The 12,448-nt window shown below is 36.3% G+C and overlaps 1 protein-coding gene across 1 annotated transcript; it reads right to left on the bottom strand.

Moving 5' to 3' along the window:
- Positions 1–6,602: 6,602 nt before the first annotated feature.
- Positions 6,603–11,143, bottom strand: LOC132155610 (extracellular calcium-sensing receptor-like). Its single transcript, XM_059564352.1, has 6 exons — positions 10,920–11,143; positions 10,522–10,810; positions 9,683–10,438; positions 9,351–9,578; positions 7,678–7,801; positions 6,603–7,510 (listed from the first exon to the last, which is right to left on the bottom strand). Exons 1-6 carry the CDS (start codon positions 11,126–11,128, stop codon positions 6,603–6,605), a joined length of 2,514 nt encoding a protein of 837 aa, XP_059420335.1. The 5' UTR covers positions 11,129–11,143.
- Between the last annotated feature and the right edge of the window lie 1,305 nt (positions 11,144–12,448).

Raw genomic sequence — 12,448 nt, 5'->3', positions numbered from 1 at the left:
AAATTCTAAACTGAAAGTTTCTTCTCTGCTCCATCCAACAAGAGCTGCATATGCTTTGTATGTGTTATCAAACAGAACAACATATTTATATTTAAGAAACTAAATTATTATTTATTACCACATTATAAATATTTATATGTGTTCTCTTAAGTTGCAGTGCGTTGAGCCCTAGTGATGGGATTTATGGCTCTTTGAGGGGATCCGGATCTTCGCGATCCGTTCCTTTCAAAGAGCCGTTCAAAAGAACGGCTCTTTTGGCTCTTTTTAAATATTTAGTCAGTTTTAAGAAGCCAGTTGGGGGCATCTCAGTTTATCCTGGAAATAATTACTGGGAGGAAAAATGAGGTGAGATTTGTAGTCAAATAATTAAAACTCAGATATCACACACCAATATCTGAGTTTGAATTATTCTGAAATATTGATTATTACCGCGTTTGTCATGTGTGGACTATATTCCATAGGGTTGCACAAATCCCTCTGCTTAGACAGTGACATCACTATTTTGGATTTACCTTTAGTACAAAGTGTGTGTGTGTGTAAACATCAAAAACAAAGCCGGCTGCAATGAATTTCTGTGCAAAACAGCTTTTACTACAAACACTTTCACACAAGAACATTGTTATCACACAAGAACATTTTGATAGAAAACAAAAAATATTTAAAGTAGATAAAATTAGAATAAATAAAATGGAAATGTCTACATACTACATACTATTACTACTGTAAACTTTGCAAATAGGACATCAGCCCCTTCAAGTCAATGAACAATAACAAAGTGGGCTGCAATGAACATGCACAACTAATAACTAATAACATAACGCTATAAAGGGTTGGCCTGCGCTGGGTGCGCCCCTCCCCCTATAACTGTTCTGTCTCGCGGAGGAGCTCATTTGTGTGCATCTGTGTGAAACACGCATAGGAAAAAAGAACGACAGAAAGAACGGCTCCCCTCCAGCCGCGACTCGGCTCCCATCGTTCATGTTTATGAGCCGTTCAAAAGAATCGGTTCGTTCGCGAACGTCACAACTCTATTGAGCTCTTTCGGCCTCTGTAGCAAGAATAATTTTGCCTATGCTTTAAAAAAAAAATCATCACAGCAAAAACTAGATTAATATAAATTTCAAATATTAAAGTGTTAAAGACAAGTAAACAGTCATTAACAAGATAGGAACAAACAAATCAATTAGCAATATCATAAATAAAATCAACTGAACTAAGTTTTAGGTACAGAAATTGTAATTAAAAGTTTAAAAACACTGCATAGTATCAGTGAATGATTTTATTTTATTCTTAAAGGGTTAGTTCATCGAAAAACCAAAATTATGTTATAAATAACTCACCCTCATGTCATTCCAAACCCGTGAGACCTCCGTTTATCTTTGGAACACTGTTTAACCTCTTAGCCTGCACCCCGAAGCCCTCGTCCTGAAAGCCTCTAAACTCGCACGTGTCAGTGTTTACGAAAAGATTAAATGAAATGGGACAAAATTAATCTTGACAAACTATGTATCATTATAAAGATCTAAGCCTCAAGCATCGACGACAGATCGCTGTTTTTCAGTGGAAAGCTTATAAAGACTGTATTTGCTACATTTGTGTAAGCAGTACACATAAAAACATGAACATTAGAAACGCTATACATACCAGATCCGTCGTAATAACGAGTCATAAACACATCCACAGCTGTAAATCCCGGTTTAGTTGGAAAGGTAAGGGTCCACTGAACGACATCTCATGGAGCACGTTTAGTCCAACGAAGCAATAACGTTGTAATATGGATCATAATTCCTTTGTTTACATTTCAGTTCTTCAGCAACAGAACTGTTTGTGTCCGTTATGGAATAACTCACGGTCGGAAACTGCATCTTGGTAGTAAAAAAACTAGGGATGTCCAGATCCGATCACGTGATCGGAAATCGGGCCCGATCGCGTGGTTTCAGACTCGATCAGAATCGGACGTTACCTCCCGATCAGGACTCGGATATATATATATATATTCTCATTATTTTTTAACACATCTTTAGTTATGCGGTGGCATAGAGTTAGACCCTTTTGACTCCACACAGAAACAGCAACGCGTGCGCATGACATCACTTTGTTTTCAAGAGCTGGTGTGAATAAATATAGATTCAAACTCAAAGAGACATGATAGTTTGCACATGACCTGATATTTCATTCGGACCCAGAATACAGCGAGATGAACATCACAGAGCGCTAAACTCTCATGCAGTGTGTGTTTCATTCATACTCGAAGCTGGAGCGCGCTCTCGCGCTGATATCAGGATATTCCTAATATGGACAAAAGCGTCCAGCTATGCTGTGGTGCTCACAGGAAAAAACAGAAACTTATGCAAACACGAAGACATTAATATACGATCACGACAATAAATTGTTCTTCAAGTCATCTCCAGCAGGTGATAAATAAAGTATGAACAATGCAGTGCTGATTGACATAGTATTTATTACAGTATAGAAACTATTCTGCATTATTATGTGATAAACAGTGTTTGTAGTATATAAACAAATCATTATTATTTGTTATTGTCCAGCATTTATAGATTTCTAAGCCAATTAAAAGCTAGAAATTAGAGAAAAAATAAAGTTGCCTATACTACCAGTCAGAAGTTTTTGAACAGTAAGCTTGTTAAGGTTTTTTTTTTTTTTAAGAAGTCCCTTCTATTCACCAAGCCTGCATTTATTTGATCCAAAGTATAAAGATTTTGAAATATTTTTACTAGCCTATTTAAAATAGCTGTTTTATATTTGAATATATTTCAAAATGTAATTTATTGAAGATCCTGGATCTGTTTTTTCGCTCTTCTTTATTCTTTTTTTATGTATTATAGAAGTATCGGATCGGGACTCGGTATCGGCAGATACTCAAAATCAAATGACTCGGACTCGAGGACAAAAAAACCTGATTGGGACATCCCTAAAAAAAACGGCATGGTTTTGCAGCGTACAGTGTCACAAACAGAATGAGACAATCCACCGGAAAAAACAATGAATGAAAGATAGGTGAAAGATAGTTTATTTGAATTTTGGCGCTCCCTCGTGACGCGCTCAGACGCACCTATCTGCTGATGGAGGCGGAACTTATAGCGACCTTTTTCTTTGTTTGTTTTATTTTTCAAAAGTTTTTATACATGTGAGAGTGTGTTTTATGTTGAATGTGAATGTATCTGCATTATTACCATCTGATTGAGTTCAAATCAGCCCAAATCAGCTCGCTATTACTGTATGATCACAGCTATCAAAATTAACGCGTCTATATGAATAGAGAGAGTGGATTATTTACTGTATGGTGCATTTGTGTTATCTGTATAAGTGGCCATCAGCACATCAGCACTTTATTGCATCGTAATTCATTGTAAATGATGCATTTCTAGCAATCTCAGGATTTTCTGTAACTGGCAAACAAAGCTAAATCTTTTTTTTTATTTTTCTTGTTATTCTTATTTTTCTTACTCAAATATTCTTATTGTATTTTTCTAGTGCTCAAATAAATCACTTATATGATGTCTAAGTTTCTGTCTAGTGTTTTATAATGGAAAAAAACTATGCACTGGTATGTTTAATGACTAAATAGTTTGTAGATGCCTTCAATACTGTTGGTAATTTTTTTTATATATATTTGGGGGGGGGGGTGTAGACAGTCTCATAAAAATATTTGCAGGACTCTCATTTTTCAAGATATCTTATTCAGATTTGAAATATAAACTCATGAGACATGTGACTTTCAACCCATTACTTTTCTAGATTGCTCCAGGTATCATTTCATGTATTTTCATATCAAATAAAAAAATATTTAAGTGTGGTAAAAAAAAATTCAAGGCACTTCAGTGTCTATAACTTTTAATATTTTTGAGCATTACCAAATCTGGTTGATAAAAAGTAAAGCCCAAAGGGTCTTCTTTCCAAAGACACCAAAATTATGTTTGGAACACACTGAAGTAGGAAACTGTTACAATTATAAGTTTGGTAGAGCACTTTCAGCTGTGAGTCCCATAATGGGGGGTGCTGGCTAACAGGTTAAGATATTTTAGATTTAGTCCGAGAGCTCTCAGTCCCTCCATTGAAACTGTGTGTATGGTATACAGTCGTAGCCCAAAGTTTTGAGAATTACATAAATATTAGTTTTCAAAAAGTTTGCTGCTAAACTGCTTTTAGATCTTTGTTTCAGTTGTTTCTGTGATGTACTGAAATATAATTACAAGCACTTCATATGTTTCAAAGGCTTTTATCGACAATTACATGACATTTATGCAAAGAGTGTTGGCCCTTCTTTTTCAGGACCTCTGCAATTCGACTGGGCATGCTCTCAATCAACTTCTGGGCCATAATCACTTCTTGGAGTTTGTCAGAATTAGTGGGTTTTTTGTTTGTCCACCCACCTCTTGAGGATTGACCACAAGTTCTCAATGGGATTAAGATCTGGGGAGTTTCCAGGCCATGGACCCAAAATTTCAACATTCTGGTCCCCGAGCCACTTAGTTATCACTTTTGCCTTATGGCACGGTGGTCCATCGTGCTGGAAAATGCATTGTTCTTCACCAAACTGTTGTTGGAAGAAGTTGCTGTTGGAGGGTGTTTTGGTACCATTCTTTATTCATGGCTGTGTTTTTGGGCAGAATTGTGAGTGAGCCCACTCCCTTGGATGAGAAGCAACCCCACACATGAATGGTGTCAGGATGCTTTACTGTTGGCATGACACAGGACTGATGCTTGCGCTCACCTTTTCTTCTCCGGACAAAGCCTTTTTCCAGATGCCCCAAACAATCGGAAAGGGGCTTCATCTGAGAATATGACTTTGCCCCAGTCCTCAGCAGTCCATTCACTATACTTTCTGCAGAAGATCAATCTGTCCCTGATGTTTTTTTTGAGAGAAGTGGCTTCTTTGCTGCCCTTCTTGACACCAGGCCATCTTCCAAAAGTCTTCGCCTCACTGTGCGTGCAGATGCGCTTACACCTGCCTGCTGCCATTCCTGAGCAAGCTCTGCACTGGTGGCACTCCGATCCCGCAGCTGAATCCTCTTTAGGAGACGATCCTGGTGCTTGCTAGACTTTCTTGGACGCCCTGAAGCCTTCTTTACAAGAATTGAACCTCTTTCCTTGAAGTTCTTGATGATCCTATAAATTGTTGATTTAGGTGCAATCTTAGTAGCCACAATATCCTTGCCTGTGAAGCCATTTTTATGCAACGCAATGATGGCTGCACGCGTTTCTTTGCAGGTCAACATGGTTACCAATGGAAGAACAATGATTTCAAGCATCACCCTCCTTTTAACATGTCAAGTCTGCCATTCTAACCCAATCAGCCTGACATAATGATCTCCAGCCTTGTGCTCGTCAACATTCTTACCTGAGTTAACAAGACGATTACTGAAATGATCTCAGCAGGTCCTTTAATGATAGCAATGAAATGCAGTGGAAAGGTTTTTTTTGGGATTAAGTTAATTTTCATGGCAAAGAAGGACTATGCAATTCATCTGATCACTCTTCATAACATTCTGGAGTATATGCAAATTGCTATTATAAAAACTTAAGCAGCAACTTTTCCAATTTCCAATATTTATGTAATTCTCAAAACTTTTGGCCACGACTGTACTGTCCTTGTCCAGAAAGGTAAGAAAAACATCATAAAAAGTAGTCCATGTGACATCAATGGATCAGTTAGAATTTTTTGAAGCATCGAAAATACATTTTGGTCCAAAAACAGCAAAAACTATGACTTTATTCATCATTGTCTTCTCTTCTGTGTCTGTTGTGAGAGAGTTCAAAACACAGCAGTTTGTGATATCCGGTTCACGAATGAATCATTCGATGTAACCGGATCTTTTTGAACCAGTTCACCAAATCGAACTGAATCGTTTTAAACGGTCTGCATTTCCAATATGCATTAATCCACAAATTACTTGTGTGTGACTGCTCTGCAAATCAAGTGTTCACAAGAGTGCACTTTTAAATAGTTTAAAGAGATCCACACAGGATATGAACATCTTTATCTTGTTTTTCATTTAAATAAGCTACCATCTGCTGCAGTTGTTTCCAAATGCAATCACTTTTAACATAAAGTCTGTGAAATTGAAACATTACATTATTCATGTCAGCTCTGTTTTACACGCATTACAACCATTCACATACCACCATTAAAATTGTATTAAAACTGCCATCATGAAATCTCTCAGAAATGCCTAAGCTATTCATTTAGCTTAACTTGCTATATATAAACATACAACATATAAAATAGTAATTGAGCTAACAAATTTAGTTGACAGGTTGTTTTTTAACCAAACTTTGAAATGGTTAAGTGGATTAGGTTCTATGGTCAACATTTGCAGGGTCTGGACCATACTGGGAAAATATCCTTTGTCATCTGCTTCCCTGAACATACTACAGTTATACAGGTTTCTATTTTGATTTAATGCTTGAGGCCTCCTTTCCTCTTCTGGTTATAGATTTTATCAGAGTAATTGTAGGCATATCTGAAACATATGGGATCATGTACATTTATGGCCATTATTATTTCTGAATGTATCATAATGTTTAGTGACCATCTGTTATTTTCATTGTGATTTCAAATGACCCATATTTGAATAATTTTATTTGTTGTAAATCTTCCCCATTATATGCTGCTTTGTATTTTGTTCAGGCTTACACATGATTATATAACATTTTGGTGCAAATATGCAAAATAATAAACCAAAGCTTGAAGCTAAAATGGCAAATATCTCCACAGCTACAGTTAATTTTCCAGGGGAGCTAACATAAGATGGGATAAATGTGATCCATACAGCACAGAATATAAGCATACTGAATGTAATGAATTTCGCTTCATTGAATTTATCAGGCAGTGTGCGAGCCAGAAAAGCCATAATAAAGCACAAGATAGCCAGTAGGCCAATATAACCCAGAACAGCAGAAAAACCAATAGAAGAACCCAGACTGCACTCGAGAATAATCTTTTCTTTGTAATATTTCTTATTTTTGTAAGGGAATGGGGGAGATATTGTTAGCCAAAGTACACAGATAAAAATCTGTATAAGTGTAAAAACAAGAACACTGAGTCGTTGTTGTGCAGGCCCAAACCATTTCATGACATTACTTCCTGGAAGTGTCGACTTGAAGGCCATTATAACCACTATTGTTTTCCCCAGAACACAGGAGATACAGAGGACAAAAGTGATTCCAAATGCAGTGTGACGCAACATACAGGACCACTCAGTTGGCTGACCGATGAAAGTAAGAGAACAGAGGAAACACAGAGTCAATGAGAAGAGCAGCAGGAAGCTCAGTTCAGAGTTGTTGGCTTTTACTATGGGGGTGTCCTTTTTGCTGTAAAACAGTACAGCTACCAGCACAGTTATTCCTACTCCAAAGAGTGAAAAAAAGACTAGCACTAAACCCATAACTTCTGTAAATGACAGAAACTCTACAACCTTTAATACACATTTATTTTTCTCATCATTAGACCAGTATTCCCCTGGACATTGCTTGCAGTTATTTGAATCTGGAAAGGAAGTTGAGATCACTATAGTTATTAACAATGAATAAATAATTTATGAACACAAATGTATGAGCAAGTCATTACATGCGGAAACTGCAAAAAGAAGGAATAAAAGAGAGAAGCAAATAACCAATTTTATTTGAAACTGAGATAAAAGAGCTAATGATTACCTGTCTCATTACTGATTTCTCCTTCTGCACATGGAATACAGTCATAACAGCAGACAGGTCTTCCTTTCTGTGCAGCCTTCCTAGTGCCTGGAGGACAGCTCTCACTGCACACAGACCTTGGTTTCTACATAGAAAAATGTGTTGCATATTATTAGATGCAGAATAAAGATATTTATTGTTGAACTTTTTCTTTATTTAAAAGTTTCAATGTTGGATTCCAATATGCAGTGTGAGCTATTAGGGTCTTGTGGACAGTGCTATTTTTTTTTTCTTTTCTTTTTTTTTTTTGAACAAAAATTATTACTTTCAAACTTTGATGATTACTACTTACCGCAATTGTAATGTGCTTTCGTTCTTTTGCTCACCAGTGCCCTCTGCTGATGCTTCTGTCTGTTTGTCTCTGATCAAATCTAATTGTCACTTGGGGGTATTTCATAAAACAAGTTTACCAAAAAAGCCAGGCTTATTTCAGTTAGTCTGACTTATTTTCACTTGATTTGGTTTCATAAAGCAAAATTACCATAGCTCAGGCTCAGTCACTGTGGGGACTTATGTTGGGAAACTAACCTGGTATGGAGCAGGCTAACTGTCAGGCTAAGCTGAGTTGCTTTAACACTGACCAGTAGGAGCAGATTGATATTAACACTGACTCTCTCACATAGGCTACAATTAGCTGACTTTATTATTAGTCCAAAAATAAAAGTATACAGAAAATGCAACTTAAATAATCAAATAAATATAAAAAAAATAGGCTACAACTAACTATATTTAATATATTGTGTTCAAAATGTAATGTTCTTTCTTTAAAAAATACAAATAAATAATAGATCTATGAATACATTTTAACGTAGTTGCTACTTGCCCATTCAGTTGATCAGCAGTTTCTAGCCATGCAGCCTTTCTCTCTGATTATATGATAGATGTACCTTTTATGGTTATTAGTAGAACATTAAAACATTACCATCTAAAATTGCTCATTAGATTATTAAAGCATTTAAACGAATAAATTAGTTTAAAGTTAAAACCACTGAATTAAAAAAAAATATTAGGATATAGGATTTTAATTCTACATGTGTCACATTTAATGTCCAATAACAAATATTTTAGCAGAATGCATATTTTATTTAGAATTATTGCACCATTATTTAATTGTGATCCATCTGTTTAGTGCATATGTGCACACTTGTGTAAGCCTCACCTACTCCTGACAGCAAAATGGATATATCTGCACAACATTTACAGATGAAAAATATACCTGTGCCGTAGCAGTTATGCACTGAGGAAAACACAACATCTCAAATGCATTAAACAGCCCAAATATTCGCTGTTTGCCATGATGGATCAATTTGATCCATGATCGACATCAAGGGCTGCTTAAGAATAAGCGTGCACATCAAATTATCCTGACTCACTGAACCTGGATCAAATTAGTGGGATAGTGTGAACTAAAATTGTCATTTAGGAAACCGCTTTAGTCCCAGTTGATTTGTTTAGGTTATCCCTGCTTTTCTTAGAGTCTTTAATGAAACAGCCCCTTGGCCTCTTTGCTCTGAATTTACATTACCAGTAAACAATATAAATACATTGTATACAAATTAGAGCAATAGACCAAAGGAATTAATGATGGCCAATTCCTTCTGGCCAAAGGAATTAATGATTATATGTATATTTACCTTGAGCTGTCCTCCAGCCCAGATTATGTTTTCAGTGTTGAGTACAAAGCGCTGGTCAGGGGACAGTGAGGCATCATAGTATCCAACTGTTTTAAACTTGATTGATCCATTTGAGGACTGCTGCCAGTTCACAACTTCATATTGGGCTACAACTGCACCAGTGCTGTCAAACCACACATTATCTCCCATCTTTATGGTAAAATTTACCTTTTTCAGAGTCTCAACCACCTATTGAGGAAAAGGCATTTTCGGAAAGAAATTAGTTATTCTTTTGCCTCTTTCTTTATATCATTCCCTATCATTGTCAACTATATGTGTGTGTGTGTTATTACCTGCCGTGGTTGTATTTTCGGGTCTGTTTCACAACCTTCCTTTTCTTTGCACTTTAGCAGTTTATGTAGTGAATGAGCCACAGCATAAACGGATTTGTAGACGTTGCTAGCATATCTTTGTTCTGGCACATCTTCATTGTTGCTCTTCAGCACAACTAGATCCTGATATATGTTGCAAATTAATTCATTTTGTGAAGAATTGCCCTCAGTCTGTGTGCATGGAAAAGCTGTTTCCCAGAATTCTTTTATAACAAAATCCGCAAAACCTTCAATATTATTTTTTTTCACTGCAAACCCTAGTGATCCTCCTAGAACATGAAAACTATTTGAAGTGATCATACTGTCTGCTGTTATCCATGCCTCCACACCTATTACCTGTAGGCCTGTAATGTTCTGAATAATTAACTGATCAAGTAGATTGTTCATCTCAAAATTGGTCAAAAATGCAACAATGACTTTTGCGGTGCTTTTTTTTATTGTGTCTATAACGTTTTTGAGTTTTTCAGGCTCTTTTCTCTGAAATTTCACAGTGTAGTCCACACAAATGCCCTCTTTCTCAGCTGTATTTAGAAATATAGCCATTCCATAGTTTCCATAGTCATTGTCACTGTTCACAGCTCCCACCCAAAACCAGCCAAAATGCTTGATAATGTATGCAAGTGCTCTGCTCTGGTGGTAATCACTAGCAATAGTCCTGAAGAAATAGGGATAATCTTTCCTATTACTGAGGCATTCGCATGAGGCTGAGGGACTTATCTGAAAAAAAAAAACACATTATGTTTTATCATCACGTTATCATTATGGTAATTATGTCAAACATTTAGTGTTTTGTTCCTCACCACCGGAATTTTAAAAGGTCCTGTAGTTCTGGACAAAATCACTGTGTTGGAAGACTCTGTTTCTCCTATGATAGCATGTATAGGAGACTGTCCATTGCATCTGTCCCCTGATACAAATTCCTGACCATTCATTAATGCCATATTTGCACCCATAGAAGATAGTATTGAACCACAGGTATCATAAATTTGGTAGCCAATAGAAACATTTGGAAGTAAAGTTATGCTTCTGTTAATCTCCTCAATGGCAAAGATCATGATTTGAGCCATTCGGAAATCTCGTAGACTCACACTGAGAAAAATAAATACATAAATACTCAGAAGGTTAAAAAAACATAATTTTTTTTATTTTAAATGCTGTATTTAAGCTAAAATTAATGTTTACAGTAAAAAAAAAAAACCTTGAGCATGATAAAAGCTGAGGCTTTTGTGTGAAGTTAAATGAAGGTAATGTCTCTATGCTGTGGACTGGAAAAAGTGCTCCAATAGTTATGTCTCCGTCCTTTGATAACAGCGGGTATTTAGGGTCTCCCATCATACGGCAAAGAGGCTTTTCTGCCTTTGCATGAAGTTTAAAGAAAAGCAGAAGTATGCAAATGAAGACAGACATCCAAAAGAATGAGTTCACTATGGCCAAATGCAACTGGCTTGATACTGGCTTGATATTTGAACTTTTATGCATATGTTTAGTATGGATGATTGATTTATGACCTCATAGGGCAGGACATGGGTCAAGTCAAGCATGGGTGGAATAGAATCAAGCTATTATGATAGATTCTGATTTTATCAAGCCAGAATAACACTGTGAATATTGAAATAATCAGTTGTTGCTGTGAAATTATATTTGGATACATAGTGTCTAACAATTGATGGCTCTTACATACATTTTTTTATTCTAAATGTATTCTCATGTATTTATTGTATGAGGAATCATATTATGAAGTTAGTAATTATTTGTTCTACTACACAGAACTCAAATTATTTGCTATTATTTACTTATTTTCTATTTAAGTTCTTTATTTACGTTCTTTTTCTATTTAATTCCTTTTAAAGGTATCTTGCTCTGAATCAAAAGGTGATGCTATGGTGAAATCATATGTCTGAAATGCTTTTGCAACTACTCCAATCTTTATTGGTGCTGTGTGACTTGTGATGTGTAATGACAGACAGCAGACGATATAAAGGGTTGGCTGTCGAAAACTGGGTCCATTTTAGAACCAGTTCCGAATTTCCAAGAAACGGGTATTCGATAAGACACATGCATTTCAATTCTGCTTAACAATTCCTGCGTTCATATTATGATGTGATTAAAAACAATATTAAGTACAGGAACTAAAATTTAAACGTGTGCCGTGTTTGTGTGCAGTGCACACGAAGCGCAAGAAAGAGCACAAAAAACAGTGGTCGGCGGTACGGGTTCCCGGTTTTTGTCCTTTCCACTGTAGAAAAGGTTGTTCTGGGCTGACAATGACTTCTTTCCTATTTATCAACCAATATACAGAAAACGATGTGGGTATAACATCATAAACACAGACATTTTTGTCTTACATGAACGTAAACTAGGGGTTGAATGACTTCAGATTTTTTAAAGTCGACATTTATGTGATGAAGTCGAGTCCAAGTTGACTAGTAGCTGATGACGTCATTACTGAACAAATAAGTCTGGAGCTGTGACAAACCCCTTGTGCACAGCTATGGCACATGACACAGTGCTGCCCACATGGCTATTGCCCCTTTAACAGCTCATTTTTACCAGTTCTTTTGCCTTTGGGTCATTTTATTTCTCACAGATTTATGCTCATTCTAAATCAGATACAGATATAGCAATGTAAAGATTCAATTTATATGAATGCATTAGTGAAAGTGATTGCGTGTGTGAATTAATTCTACATGGCAGCGTTTTTCTAGTAGTAGTGACGCTGTGGGATTT

The sequence above is a fragment of the Carassius carassius genome, chromosome 13 (genome assembly GCF_963082965.1).
Source record: "Carassius carassius chromosome 13, fCarCar2.1, whole genome shotgun sequence".
In the NCBI taxonomy this organism is placed as follows: Eukaryota; Metazoa; Chordata; class Actinopteri; order Cypriniformes; family Cyprinidae; genus Carassius; species Carassius carassius.
This window is presented reverse-complemented; position numbering and strand designations above follow the sequence as displayed.